This window comes from Notamacropus eugenii, chromosome 2, assembly GCF_028372415.1.
Source record: "Notamacropus eugenii isolate mMacEug1 chromosome 2, mMacEug1.pri_v2, whole genome shotgun sequence".
NCBI classification, from domain to species: Eukaryota; Metazoa; Chordata; class Mammalia; order Diprotodontia; family Macropodidae; genus Notamacropus; species Notamacropus eugenii.
Genome location: NC_092873.1, coordinates 118,173,355 through 118,192,728, shown reverse-complemented (window position 1 = coordinate 118,192,728; position 19,374 = coordinate 118,173,355). Strand labels below are relative to the sequence as shown.

The 19,374-nt window shown below is 38.6% G+C and overlaps 1 protein-coding gene across 10 annotated transcripts in view; it reads left to right on the top strand.

Moving 5' to 3' along the window:
* Positions 1 to 19,374, top strand: part of PKHD1 (PKHD1 ciliary IPT domain containing fibrocystin/polyductin) — a 640,097-nt gene that overhangs the window by 71,996 nt on the left and 548,727 nt on the right. For 9 of the 10 annotated variants that reach the window (XR_011974315.1, XR_011974316.1, XM_072642436.1 and 6 more), the window contains exons 16-22: positions 1,219 to 1,497; positions 3,712 to 3,801; positions 3,911 to 4,001; positions 6,918 to 7,060; positions 9,229 to 9,359; positions 9,969 to 10,144; positions 19,075 to 19,213. Coding sequence is in view for 8 of the 10 variants with exons in the window: in XM_072642436.1 (XP_072498537.1) it covers positions 1,219 to 1,497; positions 3,712 to 3,801; positions 3,911 to 4,001; positions 6,918 to 7,060; positions 9,229 to 9,359; positions 9,969 to 10,144; positions 19,075 to 19,213 (1,049 nt within the window). In the remaining 2 variants the exon portion in view is untranslated. The remainder of the gene's footprint in view (positions 1 to 1,218; positions 1,498 to 3,711; positions 3,802 to 3,910; positions 4,002 to 6,917; positions 7,061 to 9,228; positions 9,360 to 9,968; positions 10,145 to 19,074; positions 19,214 to 19,374) is intronic. The other variant, XM_072642432.1, reaches the window with a different exon arrangement.

Genomic DNA, 19,374 nt, shown 5'->3' with positions numbered 1-19,374 from the left:
TTTATTTGGCAGATCTAAAATAACATCAGTTTTTCTTTCAGTCATGTTTGCAAATAAGGAAAGCAATCAGAATCACAGAAGAGTTGGAAGAGATGTTAGAGGCTGTCTAACATCACCCACAGAGGAGCAAAAATCTCCTCAATGACATGTCCAACAAGTGTTCATCCAGCCTTTTCTTGAAGACCATGGGTGAGGAGCAATTCACCAAGTAGTCAGATGATGCTAGACTTGGATTCAGGAAAAAGTGGCTTCAAATCCTGTCTCAGAGGTTACTAGCTGTGTGACCTTGAGCAAGTCACTTGATCTCCTTGGTTTCAGTTTCCTCATCTATAAATTGAGACTCAGGAACATCTGTGCTTTATTCTAGCTCATATTTTCCAGATGTAGTTACTCTTGAGTTTGGATAACTCTAATTTTCTAATTGGTAGGAAAGTTTTCCTTACTTTATTCTGTCCTACAACTTTGTATTTTGTCCATCTCTATCAAAATCTTGGAAAATGTTCAGGACAATGGAACGGAACTGAGAATGATTGGGCTTTTCTGGAGGAAGGCTCTGACAAGTGTGGCATTCCCTAGGAGTTCCCGAGCTTCACCCATAGTACACAGGAAGTAATACGGTCCTTGTCTTAGATGCAGATGGAGAACTTCACAGGTCAGCTAGTCCAAATTTTTTTTATTTTATAGATGGGGGAAACTGAGGTTCTGGTAGACTGAAGGACTTGTCCAACTTCACGTAGAATCATAGATGGAGGTAGAAAGTACTTCAGAGGTCATCTAGCTCAACACCTTTGTGTTACAGATGGGAAAACAGATGGGGAAAACGGGATCCCAAAAGACCAAAGGAATTGCCCAAAGTCACACCGGTAGTAAATGGCAGAGCTAGGGTTTAAACACAGGTCCCATGACTCCAGGCTCCCAGTTGAATATTCTTTCTCCCTCATTATACAGTCACCTTTTGATTCTTTGTGGTTTTCTTGGCATTCTAAGGGAAATGAAAAAAAAAGAAGCAGAGAGATATGAAGACACAAACCTATCTACATTTTCCAGGAATGCCTGTGTCAAGCACTTTATAGATGAATAACCTGGTTTTCTTGTCATTTTAAGGAGAGGACAACCCAATTGTTCTTTAAGGGGTGTTTTGTTACTTCCTCACTGGGGATGGGAGAAGAGACCTGAGAACTCAAGAGTTTTCATTTGGGGGTATTTATTTGGATACAGGTGAAAATAGCTTTCATTCAGACTGGCATAGCTGACTGGTTTGATTCCTGGGAGATGAATTGGCATCTGGAGACCTGGCAACAGAAGTCCCTGAAGTTGGAATTGTTGGGTGGGGCAAAGTACTACCTGGAAGCAGAGCACTATGGCATAACTCCCAGTCGTGGGATGAGCATCGGGGTCCAGATCCACAACACCTGGCTGAATCCTGATGTGGTCAACACCTACCATAGGGAGAAGCTCCAGATCCGAGCCAGTGCTCAGAGGCTCCCAGAGATACAGGTCAGTTTTACCTTTGGTATCCATTGAGACAATTTAAAACAGGGGTCCAAGTCTGGAAGTGGGGTAGCCATGGCCTAGTGGAAATGACATGAAACTGGGAATCTGGAGACCTGGACGTTTGGGATTTAGTCCCATTTCTGATACAGATTAGCTGCGTGACTTTGGGCAAATCATCTTCCTGCCTTAAGCTTCAGTTTCCTGATTAGATAAGAGAAGAGCACCTGCTCTCCTTTTTAATTAATCACAATTAATTAAATTATAATTAAATTAATTAAATAATTATTAAATTATTAATTGATTGATTTAATTAATTATCCCTTACAAATCTGTTATGAAGATAAATGGGATGATAGTTGTGAAAGTACGTTGCAAAAATATTATTTCTGGGTGAGGTGCTAGCACAAATCTGTAATTCCAGCTACCAGGGAAGGATGAGGCTGGCAGATCTCCTGCACTCAGATATTCTAAGCTGCAATGATTTATGCTGATCATGTGTTTGTATTAAGTTTGGTTTCGGTATGGTGAGCCTTATAGGAGACTGGGGACTGGGGAGGGGGCACCAGGTTGCCCAAAGAGGGGTAAACTAATCTATGTTGGAAATAGAACAGGTGGCTCCTAGGTGGATCAGCAGTGGAATTGCCCAGACTAGCCTCTGAGCTTCTACTGTGAGCAAAATGAGGAGACCCACATAAAGAAAGAAAGAAAGACTGGGAGAGATGGGGAGGAAGAGAAAGAGGAAGAGGGAGGGAGTGAGAGGGAGAAGGAGAGAGAAGGAGGGAGATGGAGGAGAAGGAGAAAAAGAAAAAGGTGGAGAAAGAGGAGGAAGGGAGGAAAGAAGGAAGAAAGGAAATAAAAAAGAAAGCAAGGAATAAGAAAGGAAAGAAAAAATATTTATATGACCAGGGTATTGTTTTGCTTGGCTTCTCTTGCTTTTAAGACAAAGTTCTGGGTAAACCTTGTCCTGGATATTCACTGCCTTCACTGAGTAAGGGCAGAGGTCCGGAACTCACCACCCATCAGTCCCCTTGATCTGTAACTGCTGCTTTCTGGCTGGGGCCCAGATCCCGTATTCCTTAGTTCTTTTGGCTTGTTCCCATCTCATGGAAGGCAAAGAGAAGGCTCTTTTATTCCAGAGAAAAAGAGTCAGTGTATAAATTACTCACGTTCGTCTTGTAGGATCATCAGACCTGAAAGGGACGTCAGAAACCATTTAGTGAAATATCTCATTTTTTTTTTTGATGAAGAAAATGAAGCCCAGGGAAATTAAATGACTTACTGAAGGTCACTTAGTCAGGCAGTCAACATCAAAGGTGAGATTTAGAGATTCAGTCAATGACAGGGCATGAGAAAGGGGTAAAAAGCAGTTTAAAAGAAATCAAACTGACTTAGGGAGTCAGGAGACTCTAAATCTTAACTCAGTTATTACTGTTTGATTTTGGGCAAGTCATTCAACCCTTTTTGGATTTGTTTTCTCATCTCTTAAATGAAAGTATGGGGCTTGATTTACTCTAAAATACCTTCTGGCCTCAAATATGACCTGGAATGTTGTCTTTTCAACAAAGATTGCCATGGAGTGAGAACATCTATCTATCAAAGTTTAATGATCTTTGAATAATATCATTTGAACCTAACACTCTGAAGACAAGATAGATAGACACATACAATATAAAGACAGAATCCTCTTTTTATGGCAAGAAAGGTATTCACTAAATGGATGAAAGCCAAACTACCCCCTTTGTGTTGTTCAGAACTTTCAATTGTGTCTGACTCTTCATGACCCGCCCCCCTCTGCCTTTTTTTTGGCCAAGTTATTGAAATGGTTTGTCAGTTCCTCCTCCAGCTTGTTTTACAGGTGAGGAAACTAAGGCAAACAGGATTAAGTGACTTATCCAGGGTCATACAGCTAGTAGGTATCTGAGCCTGGATTTGAACTCATCAAGATGAGTCTTCCTGATGCCAGGCCAGACTATACACCACTCCACGCAACTCCTAAAAACTGAAAACCTTAGTTTCTAAATTATAGATGAATTTTAAATACTGAAATTCAGTTCAATTCAATAAATCCTTACTGAGTGTTTACAATGTGCTGAGAAATGAACTGCTCGGTAATGGAGAAAATCAAAATAATATCTGCTGAAAAGGAAATGATAAAAGTGAAATCTGTCTGAATTAATTAGTCTGAATTATTTCTTTGCGAATCTCTTACACTTGCAGATACTGCATGTGACTGGCACAGGAAAATTTTGTCTTACCTGGGATGGTGTCTCCACCCAGCCGGTGACTGTAAATGCCACTGCTGCTCAGGTATGAGCCTATGCTTCCTCCATGTTACTGGAACCTTCCCATGTTACATAGGTTTTCTGCTGATTTTTCTTTTTACAATAATAATTCCAGTTGTTTTTCTTTGCAACAGATCCAAACAGCAATAGAGGAAATGCTCATGGTAAAATGCAAACTGGAACCACTTTCAGCTCAAATTCTTCTCCATTTTGGATTTGAACAAGGTAATGTCTTGACTTTTGTGAATTATGAGCCCTTTCCTCTTCAATTCCCTCTTCCTGGTTCTGGAAAATTGTAGGCATAATATTTATCTCTCTTTGAGGATGCTGAATGCTGAATGTCATGAATGTATCAGGCTGAGAGTATTGCAAAGAGAAGTTGCTAATAAGTTGTTAGAAAAAAGGCTTGTTTTGGTTCCTTCATCCTTGAGAAGGTGAAATACCACAGACCAAGAGAAAGGACAAAGAAGAAGTTTGGGAAGTTGTGAATGTTTGGGCTCCTTAGATTTGTGCCTTGTAAAAGGGAAAGTGCTATAGAAGGAAACAATCATAATGAGTTATCATACTGTGTGGGTTCTGGGGTTATATTTTTTAAACAAGTAAGAAAGTGGTTTCTAACCTTTGTATTTAGAAATTATAATGAAGTAATTGACTTGCCTTTTAACTGTAACAAATTTTCTAGACTCATACCCCTAATTTGCACTAAAATTGGTGGACTTGGTCCCCAGAGCATGGCTGACCCTGAGTGTTCTAGGCATAACCTTTAGGGACTAGAATTTCTAGCGCTGGTGCTCACTAATTTCTATAAATGTACTCATTCTCCATCAGTTGGTTGAACTCTATTAGCTTATAGAAAAAGGATTTGCTGAGAATATAACTAGAATAGTTGTCACAACACAATGCCCTTTAAACCAGAGGCACATGTTCCTTTGAACAAGGTCCCTGGGAGAGTGGGCTCAAGATTAAAGTCACACATGTAGAGAACGCATGCACCCAAAAGATGCTTCTAAGCTTCTACCACTGGCAATCTTTATGTCCCTTTGTGGAGATCTCATGCAATTCATCTTAAGTGCAACTCTCTTTTGGGTTTCATGAATCAAGCATCCCCATCATGAGGGGTCACAGTCCCTGAAACGGTGACATCCTTGGGTGACTTTTCCAGTGAAAAACACTTTTTTACCCATCTGTGCATACTTCCTTTGTCTGTATCCATCACTGGTATCTACAGACTATTTATCATTATTATTATTATATCCTCGGGAAGACTCTGCCAGTGACTGATTCTGGTTCCTGCTAGATCCCCTGATGACTCATATAGGTCTTCCAAACCCAGATGGTTGCCTGGACAATGCCCTCTCAGAATATTCATTCACCTAGGATCAGGAAATAAATACAAACAACTTAACTGATGGGTATAGCCCCTTAATTGTGAGCACATGGTACTTCTGTGTCCCCATCCCCTCTCTAATATCAGGAAATAATAAACACAAATCCTGCCATCCTTACTAGATGTGAGACCATGGGTGAATCACTTAACTATGTCTTTAAAAGATACATGATGATCTTATGGGAATAATTAAGATAACATCTGGAGTACTTTGCAGACTTTCAAGCAGTGTATAAATAATAGATATCATATATATGATATATATTACACATATACACAAATGCACAAACTATATATATATACAAACTGTATCTATAGATACATATATAGATATATATAGTTTTAATGTATGGCCTTATAGATTACTTGAAAGTTCACAAAGTATTCTGTGTATGTTATTTCAATTGAGCAAAATTGTAGCTATTATATACATATTGCTGTGGTGCTATAGATCCTCATATATGAGCTTAAAATTTTGCAAAGTACTCTGTATGTGTTATTTCAATTGAATGTAATAATAACCCCAGAAGAAAGGCACTCTAGACACTGTTACCTTTGTTTTACAGATGAGGCTAAGTGACTTGCCTAGGGTCATGTAGCTAGTCAATGTTTGAGGCTGGATTTGAACTTGCAAAGACGAGTCTTCCTGATTCCAAGCCCAGGGCTTAGGCCACTTAACTGCCTTCTCTGCTGTGTAAAGATTTGATATAATCAAAGTCAAATTTGATTCTGTATATATTGTATTAAATACAACTTATTTGTATTTACTATTTGGCTGTATTTACTGTTACTTAGAATGAATCCACCATATTGGTTTCACTTTTATAGACTTTGATTTGAAGTTATTTTTGTTGAATAAAGTGGATCTATTCTCATGGGTATTGTACTTCAATATATTGAATAATTTTGGCCATCATTTTATCACCAAATCCCCTTCCAGGGTAAGTCCCTTGGAAAGCACTGAACTAAGGTGTTCTACAAAATGAGTTTATTGTATTAGGCATGTAGATGAAAATGAATTTGGTACCTGCTCTCAAGGAGCTTATATTCTAATAGGGAGTATTTAAGCTCAAAATAACTAAGGAGAGTTGGTTGTTAAATTTTCAGTGTAAGCATTTGCTGTTCAGTTGTATCCTACTTCCTGTGACCCCATTTGGGGTTTTCTTGGCAAAGATACTGGAGTGGTTTGCCATTTCCTTCTCTAGCTCATTTTACAGATAAGGAACTGAGGCAAACAGGATTAAGTGACTTGCCCAGGGTCACATAGCTAGTAAATGTCTGAGGCCAGATTTGAACTCAAGAAGGTAAGTCTTCCTGATTCCAGGATCAGCACTCTATCCACCGTAATATCTAGTTGCCCTATGTAAGCATTTACACCTCAGAAATTGGCAAATGTTACAAATCAGGTCTTGGTTTATTATTTTGTTGATTATCTAGACTTAAGAAAGTGATAGAGAAGATATTAATTTGCAAATTAAACTTAAATATATCATGGGAGTATATAACATAAATAAATATATAACATGTTACATATAACATATAAATATACTCCCATATAACACAGGAGTATAACATATGATGGAGCATGAATGTAAAGGAGAAAATCTTTAAAAAAATCTAAGTAAATTTGATGACTAAGAAAACACTTTTGAATTTGAACGTACATTCTATTCCCACTCATCCTTCTGGTCTTCTCTGACCATTTCTTTTTCTTTAACCTCACCCATCTTTCTGTGTATTATGACTACTACCAGGTCTACAGGATTCTGGTCCTGATGGGGACCTTAGCAATGTGACAGAGCCCTTCTGTGGAAGGTTCAGTATCCAACAGCCTCAATACCTTATCAGAACATCGGATGCCATGCGGATGAGATATCAGCTTGGTCAATATACACATGTAAGTCATAGCACAATTTCTGTTTCAGGATTCTTCTCACCTCTTCTTTAAAAACAATCCATGTGAAGAAGTCACCAGAATAGACATTATTTCCCTGCACTGAGGCATAAAGAAATTATCACTAAGAATTTTTTTGACAATAGCAAGATATAGCTTACTTAACTACTACCTTAGGGCTGTGTTTGATGCATCATCATGGAATCCTTGATTACCATGTTCTGAACTCGAAGCCAGGAGAGCCTTGGGTTTAACTTCTATCTTTGGCCATTAATAACTGTGTGACCGTGGAAAATGTATTTAATTCTCTCAATCTCAATTTTAACTTATAGGATAGTGATTCCCAATTTTTTTTTGTTCTTCAAACTTTCAAGTTATCAATTCAATTCAACAATATCAAATCAATTCAACAATAGATGCTTTTTATCTTCAATAATCAATTTATCCCTAACTACTAATAATTTTCCCTCCAAAATGTATGATTTGCCCATGCCTCTGTGTTCTCACCATTACCTCCTGAGTGTTGATCCTTACTGCCTCATGGTCTGATTAATACAATGGCCTTTCCTGCCTCTAATCTCTTTTCCTACTACTTTTCCCTCCCTTAATCCATTTTAGATAGATAGATCATACATAGTTACAAATATAAACAATTCAATAACCCAGTCCAATAAACATTTCTCAGGTACCCATTATATTCCAGGCACTGTGCTAAGCAATGAGGATAAAATTAATAATAAGAAAGACAGTCCTTTCCTCCAAGGAACTTATGATGTAATGAAGGAGATAATTCAATAGATGGCCCAGTGGCTAGCCTGCCAGACTGGGAATCAGGAAGACTCTTCTTCCTGGTTTCAAATCTGGCCCCAGACACTTAGTAGTTATGTGACCCTAGGCAACTCACTTAACCTTGTTTGCCTCAGTTTCTTCATCTGTCAAATGAGCCAGAGAAGGAAATGACAAACCACTTCACTATTTCTGCCAAGAAAACTACAAATGGGGTCATGAAGAGTAGGACATGACTGATAAAAAACGGAACAATAATGCACTAAAAGAAGCAGGAAAGGGGATGGGGTGGGAGACCAGGGTGCACCCAGCCAGAGTGCATCTGGTTCCCTGGAGTTGAAACTAAGTAGAGCAGCAAATTCAAAGTGGAGTGAGCTAAGATTCCAGTTTCTTCACTCTATAAAGGAAGGTGTTGGGAGAAGCTTAATACTCTGCCCTCTAGCCCTCCAATCAGAGTGCAGAGGTGACTGAGGAAGGTGTCAATCAACACTTGAGTTGGGAACATGGCGGTGAATTTAGAAATGATGAGCTTGTCCTGGGCAGGGCATCCTGTTCTGTGGAGCTGAAACCAGGCAGAGCAGTAGATGTAAAGTGGAGTGATAGCCTAAAGTGTATATTAACCTTTCAGTGATCTATGCAACTCAACTATAAGTTTCAGAAAAAAGTTATACTAGCAGCTCTCAAACTCTTTTGTAACAAGACTCCTTTACATTTTTAAAAATTATTAAAGACCTCAAAGAACTTTTGCTTATATGAATAGTAACTATTGATACTTATTTTATTAGCAACTACCATGTCTTTGTATTATTATGGAAATAGTTATGGCCTGCTCCCCACTTCTCCCAAAATGAGCTTGGGTCCCTGGAGGACCCAGAACCATACTATGAAAACTGCTGCCCTATACCAATTAAATCATTGATCCTGCCCCTATCCAGTTAGCTGCTGTAATGCATTGGCCTTGTAGTCATGAAGATGAATTCAAATCCGGCTTCAGACACTTAGTAGCTCTGTGACCCTGGGTAAGTAACTTAATTTCTCCGAATTTCAGTTTTCTCATATGTAAAATAAGGATAAAAATAGCACTTACTTCATAAAAGTCATTGTTAGGCTCAAATAAGATAACAAGGTATTTTGCAAAGCTTGAAGTGCTATAAAATTGCTAGTTATTAATATTATTATCCCTATCCCTTACAGGGTGATCCCTGAGAATTCTTTCTATCAATCTCTCTCTCTCTCTCTCTCTCTCTCTCTCTCTCTCTCTCTCTCTCTCTCTCTGTCTATCATCTACCTCTCTCTCTTTCTCTCTATGTATCTATTTATCTATCCATCCTCCTTGAATGATTGCTGCTTGAATTATTCAACAAAAAGATGTTTTCCATCTCTAGTTGTGCTTTGCATATAAAGGCCATATGAATGATACCATGACCATCTCAGTATCCTTCACAAGTAAATTTCATAAGATTGTAAAGAAGAGGATTGCCTGTGGATGGAATCCAGAGCAGCTGAAGACTGAAAGGTACTTAATTTGGGAGAGAGGTTCTGCTTAAATTTAGAGAGTTGAGGTTCTTGTTTCCTTAGGACGAAGGCAGTAATACACCTAGGGTAACAACTGTTTACAATGTCTGATTGTACTTTAGGCATTATGATCCCATAATCCATATGATCAATAAAGGGTCAAAATAAGAGAAATTAATTATTACCATTAATAATAACTAACAAATTTAAATCTTGAGGCAGAGTATCCTTCCTAGAAGCTGACACTTCTTATATACATGGAATCATAGAATGTTAGAGCTAGATAAAATCCTAGGATTGATTTATTCAAACTCCATTTTTATAGATAAAGAAAATGAAGCCTAGATGAGACCCTCTCCAGGGTTACAGAGTGAGTAAGACTCCCTCCCCCCTCAATGGTCAACAATTTGGTAGGTTAACTCATATCAGGGATCTTTTTCCCATCCAGGTAATCTGGAGACCAGAAGTTTTTGAGAATTACTGCTTAAATTCTACCCTTCCAAACTCCATCTCCCCATTCCCAAAGAAGATGGGTTTCTAAGTGACCCTTTAGGCCACTTGTGCTACTTATCAGGTATGGGCAACTTTCTCCCTGTATGTTGTTTTTCAGCTGGAAATTTGTCTGTAATAACCTCTGGGAGACATGTGTACGTCACTCTGAGGACCTCCAGAATCATCTGGCCAACTCTCCTGTGCTGGTGCATCAGATTGATGTGTTTCCCCAAGTCCACGAGAAGAGCCAGTTCTACATAGATGAAATTATTGTTGCAGATAGAAATTTAGCAGGTGATTATCTAATTCCCTCCTCTTTCCCTGTCTGTCAAACACTTTTCTCTACCTTACTTGTTATTGGTTATTTCCTTTTCTTTTACCTACATGGTTTATTTGATAGAGGAGACACTACCCAACAAATACAAATTACTTCCTCTTCCCAGAGTGCATGCCCTAAAGCAGTTAAACAAAGCTACCTTAAAGAGTGATGGCACTTTAATGATCTCCCATAGAAAGAGGAATGAGCTCCACATTGTAAAATCTGACTTTGAATTCTTCTGTTGTTTATTACCTGTGTCAACTTGGATGAATCACAACCTCTCCGTGCCTCAGTTTCCTCAACTGAAAAATGAGGTGTTTGAACTAAATGATGTCTAAGATTCCTTCCAACTTAGATCTATGATTTTACAATGAATCTTGTACTTTATAGTTTAAAAGAAAGGAAGGGTATTACTTTATAAGGGTTATGGCAGTGGATAGAGCACTGGACTCGAAAACAGAAAGGTGCATGTTCAGTAGTTCAGTTCCAGTCTCAGACACTTACTAGCTGTGTGATCCTGGGCAAGTCACTTAACCCTGTTGGCCTCAGTTTCCTCATTTGCAAAATGAACTGTAGAAGGCAATGGCAAACCACTACAGTATCTTTGCAAGAAAACCCTAAATGGGATCATGAAGAGTCGGGCACAACTGAAAGACTATTGAAAAGCAACAGCAAAATGGTAGATAATAGAGGTTCCTAGTCTGTCTTCCCTTGACCATTGTCCTTATTGTGTCACTTCTAAGAAGTAGTTATGAAGGCAGCATGGCATAATGGGTAGAATGTTGAGCTCAGAGGGCAAGTGCCACTTCTAACATTTCTTAGTTGTGTGCTTCAGACCGCTCTTCAGTACTGCAGTGTTGTGGAAATTAACTGGGATAAAGTAAAACCATTAAAGCTATTGACTCACAGTAAACACTACAACTTTTTACATCTTAAAAACAAAAACTTTTACTGTGCAGTATGCCCACGTTTTGCCGTAATCCGTTATTTTCCAGTTTTGTCACTGAGTTAACAAGATTTTGAAACTGTTATTTAATTTTTCACCATGAAACTAAACCTTAATTCAATTGGATATTAAAAGTACCTTTGATTAATAGTCCAGTTTCTCAGGTCTAGTCTTGATTATATTTTCAATGTTGTCTAAATTAGGTTAGTTTGCAGGCCATCAAATCATATTTATCTCCTCTTGGATAAACTTCTCAGCTGTTCATGACATGTGGAATTAGTACATGGTTAAGTTCCATCTCCATCTGGGAATTTCTGCAATTCTATAACCATTTGGTTTGTTGAATAGATTTCCCAGAGTTCATTATTTGCCCAGTGGGAACTGGACTTGCAACTCTGTTGGAAGTAAAAAACCTTTAAAACATTTTGTTTTGGGTGGGTATTTTATAATAGATGCCCCCATCTTATAGGTTTACTTCCATTTCTTCTAATAATGTCACTTTGAATGAAAAAGTTTCTTTCAAAAACATTGCTTTCCTCCCAGTATTTAGTATTCCAGTCTTTGTATTGTCTTGCACATTAAAAGCATTTTTTTCTTTAGGTAAAGATTGGTAGCTATTTCCCCCTCTAGTTTTCTTGCCTTTTTTTCCTCCAACTTCAGGAAGCCTACGCTATACTCTAATAGCTTGCATTTATAAAACAATTTAAAGTTTAGAAAGCACCTTACCTATTTATACGATTTCACTTGATTTTCACAACAACCCTGGGAATTAAGTGTTATCATTATCCCTATTTTATAGATGAGTAAACTGAAGCTAAGAGAGGTTAAAGAACGTTGCTCAAGGTCATACAACCAGTAAGTGTCTGAGGAAGGATTTGAACTCAGGTCTTCTTGACTAAGTTCAGCAGTCTATCCACTATCTGTTTGTTTATTAAGGAATAATTAAGATATTTTGAAGCAATAGTTTATCATTTCTTGGCATTGTGTTTTGTTTTTTTTGGCTACAATTTCTTTTGCCATTTGGTGTGAATGATCCTTTTTCATTATAGACTTGAATGATCCTTGAAGCTTTCGACTTTCTCACGCCATTGCTATTGTATCTCTAATAGTCATTGAACCATTCCCATAAGGAGATACATTTGCACATTTTCTTGCTCTGATATTAATTCTTATAAACCTAGGAGCACAAAGCACAACAGAAGAAAGATGTGAAATATGTATGGCATGAAATCAAGCACTTACCTGAGGGAGAACTGGCTAAAAGTGGGGAAATCAGCTCAATTCAGTCTCACACTCACAAGCTCTGACTTCTGAGTCTTCTTAGTGTCAGTAGAAGCACATGAATATGGCTATTGCTATCACAAAATAAAGCTTATCAAAATTATTGTGTTTTTTCTAAGTAATATGCACCCTAAGTGCTAGGAAATTCAGATGTGCAACTTAGCTCACAATCTGCAACTCAATTCTTTTTAGTGAGTTGGTGGAAGGAGTCCTGCTCCCCATCTCACAAAATCACAGATGTTTTCCATATTCCCATATGAAAATGTTAGGACTGCACTGTAGGGTTGAGATCCCTTTTATCTGTCCTTTGCCATTTTCTGTTTTTCTATATCTACCTTAGTCCTTGTATTTACCAGGCAAGTGAACTTTGGTTATCAAAGATGGGAAAGTTCCCCTTGTGTATGGCAGGTTAATGCATCTCTACAAAATATTTGTTATTGCTAAATGTTAAATGAGGGCTGTCTAAAAGTGGAATGGCTGGCTTAGGAGATGGGGAGCTTTCTCTCACTGGAAGTTTTTGAGCAGAGGTTGAATGGCCACTTTTCATATACGTTACAGTTGAAGTGACCAGGTGGTATAGTGGATACAGTGTTGGACCTGGAGTCAGAAAGACTTATCTTCCTGAGTTCAGATCTGGCCTAGCTGTGTGACACGATCACAAACTGTGGACAAATCACAAACTAACTGTACTTCAATTTCCTCAACTGAAAAAACTCATTGGAATTTATTAAATAGGAAATGATATGTTTATACTTTCCTGAGCTTTACTGAAATCACTTTGTCAGTTGTATGGGAGATGGATTTCAGAGGAGAGAGACTTGTGGTGGGGAGATCAATGAGAAAACCAATAGCTCAGGGAAAAGGTTGGGAAGATTTGAACTACAAAAGTGGCTACACAGGTAGAGAGAAAAAGTTCATCTATCGATGCAAAGATTATTGTGAAACTGATAAGATTGACAGTGGACATGAAGGGCATACAGAGCATGAAATCACTTTCATTTTGTACTTCATTACTTAACTACAGAGGAAGATAAATTTTTTATGTTCCAGGTTCAGTTAAATTAAACAAATGTTGATGAGCCCATTATGTATAAGCTGTGATGGGCAAGGAAATTCAAAGACAAAAAATCCCCACAAAAACACAAACAAACAGGTGGTTGGTTGTTGAAGATAAATCAAGTCCTGAATAACATCCTTCAAGTTCATCTTCAGTCTCCTCTCTGCCCTTCCCCAACCTCTTTTTCAGCGATATCCCCTTTCCCATGTCAGATATTGGATTCTTGCCCTTTGTTTTAGCTCCCTTCAAAGCAAGGAAGGGTGGATCTTATTTACATATTGGTTAAAATTCACTCACAACAATGTGTTCACTCTACAGGTGCGTGCATTTTCGAGCTTTTAAAATCTTTAATTGTGGAATTAGATCCTGTTAAATAAATTTATGGCAGCCCAGAACAGATAATAATAACTGACTAACATTTACATAGCTTTTTGAAGTTTGCAAAGCAATTTATGTATTATCCTATTTGATCTCTACATTCTGTGAGGTAAGTGCTATTAATATCCTCAATTTAATAGCTAAGGAGAATGAGGTTCAGAGAGGCTTTAGAAGGTCATACAGCCAGTAAATACCTAAAGAAGACTGCCTTCATGACCTTCATTCACCCATTCCACCAGAGGAAGTCTTCACATGCTTGGGGTAAACACCCCTCTAACTCACCAATGGGTTTGGGACCCTGGTTTGGCCTGTCTGCCAAAACATTTTACTAGGGTGTGGCCACTGCAGCTTCTTGGAGCCACAGGTGAGAGTTGGGTGGAACAGGTGAACACTAAAGGTTGAAAGAGCCTGTTACAACAAATGGAGAAGTTTTGAATGCTGTGGATAGGTTCATATACCTTGGTAGTGTACTTTCCAGGGATGTAGACATTGACAAGAAGTTGAGGCATGCATTGCCAGAGCTAGCTCAGTGTTTGGGAGGCTCCAAAGAAAAGTATGGGAGAGAAGAGATATTAGACTGACTACCAAACTGAAGGTCTACAGAGCCATTGTGCTGACCTCATTGTTGTATGCCTGTGAAACATGGACAATCTACCAGCACCATGCCAGGAAACTGAATTGCTTCCATTTGAACTGTCTTGGAAAGATTCTGAGGATTACCTGGCAGGATAAGGTACCAGACACTGAAGTTCTTGCTTGAGTTGAACTGCCAAGTATTCAAACTATGCTTTAGAGAGCACAACTCTGATGGGCTGGCCACACTGTTTGAATGCATAACGTATGCTTGCCAAAAAGACTATTTTATGGAGAGCTCACAAGGGGCAGGTGGTCAGAAGAGGCAATACAAGGACACTCTCAAGGTCTCTCTCAAGAACTTTGGAATTGATTGTGTGACATGGGAGACACTGGCACAGGACTCCAATACTGTCCTCTGAGTTTTTCTTTTCCTTTCTCCCTCTACTCCCAGAGATGTGTTAGATTAGGGTAAAATAGAAATGAATCCCTTGAGGTCACATATTGACTTAGAAAAGCAAAATTTAACACCATCTGTATTGTATTGTACTTTTATTTATTTTGCTGAACAGTTCCTAATTCCATTTTAATCTGGTTCTGTGAGCACTCAAGAGTTTTGCAAGACCACATGACAATGTGCTTTGGACATCCCTGTGCTAGAGCCATCTCCAGCTATCTCAGGGGAGATGAACTGATTGTTAAATGTTCAGTGTGAATACCTGTACCTTGAAAACTCTACAAACACTACAAATCAGGGCTTGATTGTCTAGACTTAAGAAAGTAAAGAAAACGTTAATAATGCAACTTAAACTTAAAAGTATGTCAATGCTACATTTCCCCTCCATAGAGCTGGTTGTCAAATATTTATCAGCAGATCCCTGTCTCTTCCAAACTCTCTTCTCCCCTTACTCCTCCCATGTAAGCATCTATGTTGATTATGCTTAATAGGCGGACTAGGACCTTTTGGGTGTGCTGCCTCCACTTCCTGGTTCCCAGAACACCTGGTCTGGGGCATAGAGTAGGATAGATTGGCTCAGGTAAGGAGTCCAAATGAAATTGAATGGCATTTCACTCTGGGCCTAGAGGTGGTTGAATTAGGAGCACAGAAACTCAGCTAGAACATTCATCTCTTAATGTTTGTGCGATTGTGAACCTGAAGATTAAATGAAATCAAGGAGAACTGTCAACCTTGTCACTAATTATATATATACAAGGAAAACTGACATAAAGAAAAGAGATTAAGTAAACAAATATTTGGATTGTGTAATGCTAATTACAGTCCCCATGTTTGCTATTTATGTCTATTTACCGTACAGCACAATTATCCCCTAGATCCAGTTACAAGAAACCTCATACCTCCCTTGGCATCTATGACAACAGACAATTCTGACTCTCCTGCTTCTGTCTGCTTTGTCTCTTCTTTTTTGTGTCATCCCTCCAAGTAAACACATATCACATTAAATATGTCAGATTAACTTTGTCTGAAATTGCATTTCGTTTACACAGTAAACTCTCTATATAGGTAGTTTTCATAGTACACTGCATATGTTAGTCATGTGCTCATAACTAACAAAAAAAATAGCGGGAACATTGCCAATGGTTTGTACCATGCAATTTAGTATTGAATTACAGTTTTGAGCCATCAATAGAATTTTCTGGGATAAGTTTTGTCTTTTCAATTAGAAGGTGAACAATTGAGTGCAGATGTTATTTTCTATTTCTTTCACAATCTCTACTGTACCTATCATAGAGCTGGCTAAATTGTAGTTACTTAGTAAATAATACTGTATTGGTCTAAAGATAGGCTGTACTCTTAAATCTTTTGAAGGAAAACTTATAAAAATATTTACATATGTAGGAATGGAGTCCTTCAACCCTCAGTTCAGTTGATCTAATCAACAGAAATTAGGGGTAGATAAAAGGTAATGAAATGTTAATGAAATCCCTACTTTGCTCTTCTTTTGGAGTGTTACGAGGTTTTCTTGAAGTAGTTAGAAGGGTAGCTGGTCAGTGACTGATTGAAGATTGGGTATATCCCTGGTGAACATTAAAAAAAATAAGTTTGTTAGCTTTGAGGGAGAGAGTCAAGGAATATTTGAGGCAGGAATCAGTTGTGTAGAATTTAACCTCTGACTGTTCCAGAGAGCAGCAAGAGAAGAGATTTCTCTCTTTCTCTGCATTGGCCATGATGTCTTGCAACGAATGGGGTGACCCAAAAATAGGAAGCTTAATGCATCCAGCAGGGAGTAGAGAGAGAGAAAGCAAAAAAGCTAGTATGGACAGGAAATAGCTTTAAGAAGCACGAGTCCTGGCAGTAGAGAAAAGAGCCAATCACATATTCAAGGGAAAATTAGCGCTGGCAACTGGGAGTTGAGTGATGAAGAAAAGCAGGTCCAGGGAGCCCTGCTCAGCAATATGTCCAGCAGAGGCATTGCATCTAGTGGGGAGAGGGGTAAGGATGACACAAGGAAAGAAAGGATATTAGGACTCTGAAGTGCCAGAGTCGTGAATTTCCTTGGCCTCATGTGTTTCCTATGTGTGTGCCTCACTGTCAATGACTTAGTTTATGTGTACTTTCCTCAATGATGTTGTATATATTTGTTGGAGAATACAACCCACAATGGGTTAATGGGGACAATTTGTAGCATTGCTCTTATTTTATCATATTGGTCAATGCCTCTGCTTTGAGATATTCACATTATATCTGCTTTCTGAAATTAAAAATAACCAGTTGGGGCTTATGAGCTGTAATTTGAGGATCGGGGACCCATAGAGTAGTTTCCTCCATGAGGACACAGCCTGTTAGTGTTGAATTGGGAGACAGTAGACTGAAATGTAGCTATGTATTTTCTATCAGTCTATCTATCTACCTGTCCATCTTTTTATTATTTATCCATTCATCCCTCCCCCTCTATCACATATATTTGTATATACTGATATAAATAAACTTTTTATTGGACAAGGAGTTCCTTGATATCATTGGTGTGGGACAGTGGAGTCAAATAGGAACTGATTCCTACAGATGTGTATTGACTTAGAAAACCACAAGTTAGCATTATCTCTGTTTTATTATATATTTTATCAATTTTGTTAAATATTTCCTAATTACATTTTAATCTGATTTGGCCTCATCCTGGAGTTACCCCTCTGATGTAAAGTACTATCTCTACCTGAACATGGCAGAATCTCATCTCCAATTTAGAGTTTCAAGAATTGCTTGTGGGCCCTGAGAGGTTAAATGACTCACCCATTGTCACACAATGACTACGTGTCAGAGATAGGACTTGAACCAGTTATCTTTTTATCCACTACAACACATTGCTTTTCACCACCTTAGCAGCTTCAAGTCATAGCCTTTGAGTCATCAATCTGCCAATGGGAATATAAAATCCTAACTTTAGGACAAGGTTGAATCTCTTTGGAGATTTGGGATGTCCTCTAGCTCCAAGTTTCCAGCAGCTTTAGGGATAGAGCTAGGAGTAAAGGATAGAGAGGTGAAGGGGGGTTTGCAGCAAGGTTCTTATTTTTAAGGGACTTGGAATAGGTATACAAATAGCCCCTGAATCAGTTTCTCTTGCTTTTGCAGCAGTAACACAGTCATGAGAAATAGGCTGGATTTCTGGGACTTGCTTCTGGACTACTAGAACACTAGAGAGGCTTAAGTTTTACTTATGGTATTATGACAATGATTATAAGTAGAACCTATGTTTTAAGAATGCTATTTCTAGGAAGCAAAGTCTGGCCTATCAATCAACAAATCAAGAAGTATTTATTAAGCACCTACTGTACTCTACACACTGTACTTGAGGTGAGGACAGGAAGGCAAAAATGAAACCATTCCTACCCACAAGGAGCTTATGTTAAGACCAATATGGCACTTTTTGGTTGACCAAACACTCCAGAATTCTGTTACATTAAGTCAATGTCCTATTTTGGTATGTCTGAGCAGGCTCAGGACAGACTTCTTAGAAATTGTAATGAGGAGGTAGAATTAAGGGAGGATAGGTTATCAAAAAATGTATTTTTTGATTACATTCATATCTATGCCTCCATTATAAAGAAAGACATTGACATTAAAGTCATTCAACCATGACCCTAATGTGTTTAAGCTTGGTTATTATAGAAATTTAATTTCACATTTTTCTCCTGCTACTGACCTGTCAGGTGCCACAGGAAGTTCATCCTTACATTCCCCTCCAATTGCGTTATTATTATTCAGTTGTTTTTCTGTCTTGTCCAACTCCTTGTGACCCTGTTTGGGGTTTTCCTGGCATAGACACTGGAGTAGTTGCCATTTCCTTCTCCAGCTCTTTTTACAGATGAAGAAACTGAGGCAAAAAGGGTTAAGAGACTTGCCCAGGATCACACAGCTAATAAGTGTCTCAGGTTAGATTTGAACTCAGAAAGATGAGTCTTCCTGACTCTAGGCCAGGTACTTAATTCTCTGTGCCCTTCAATTGCATTAGTAAGGGTTATATATGGAGGGGAACCCATGTTTTATGTGGATATTTTCTCTTTTCCCTTTTTCTGCATCCCCATTAAATGCTTATTGACCGGCTGATTGTTTTGGAACTTGGTATCCCCATGAGAGGCTTTCTCACACCATGGAGTTCCCATCTGTAGTCACTTTTTGATTTGTGATGCTTATTTTCTTTCTTCCTTTCTTTCAGTTTCCCAAATCAATTCCAGAACAGCTCGGCCAGGAGGGAAGCTCATCGAATCCCTTTCTGTGACTGGAGTCCCACCAACCTACAACATAACCCTATGGCTGGCAGGCTGTGGCAGCGAAGTTCCTCTCATTCAGCCTTGGTAGGGAAGGGTGTTTATGTCCTTGTGCCACCTCAGTGTTTACAGTTAGTTGGGCATGTTATAGTAGAGACTCCTTTTGTGAATGTGTTGAACTAGGGGACTACTGAAGCTCTTCCCAACTCTTAAATTCTATGATTTTGCCTCTTTGGATACAGAAATCA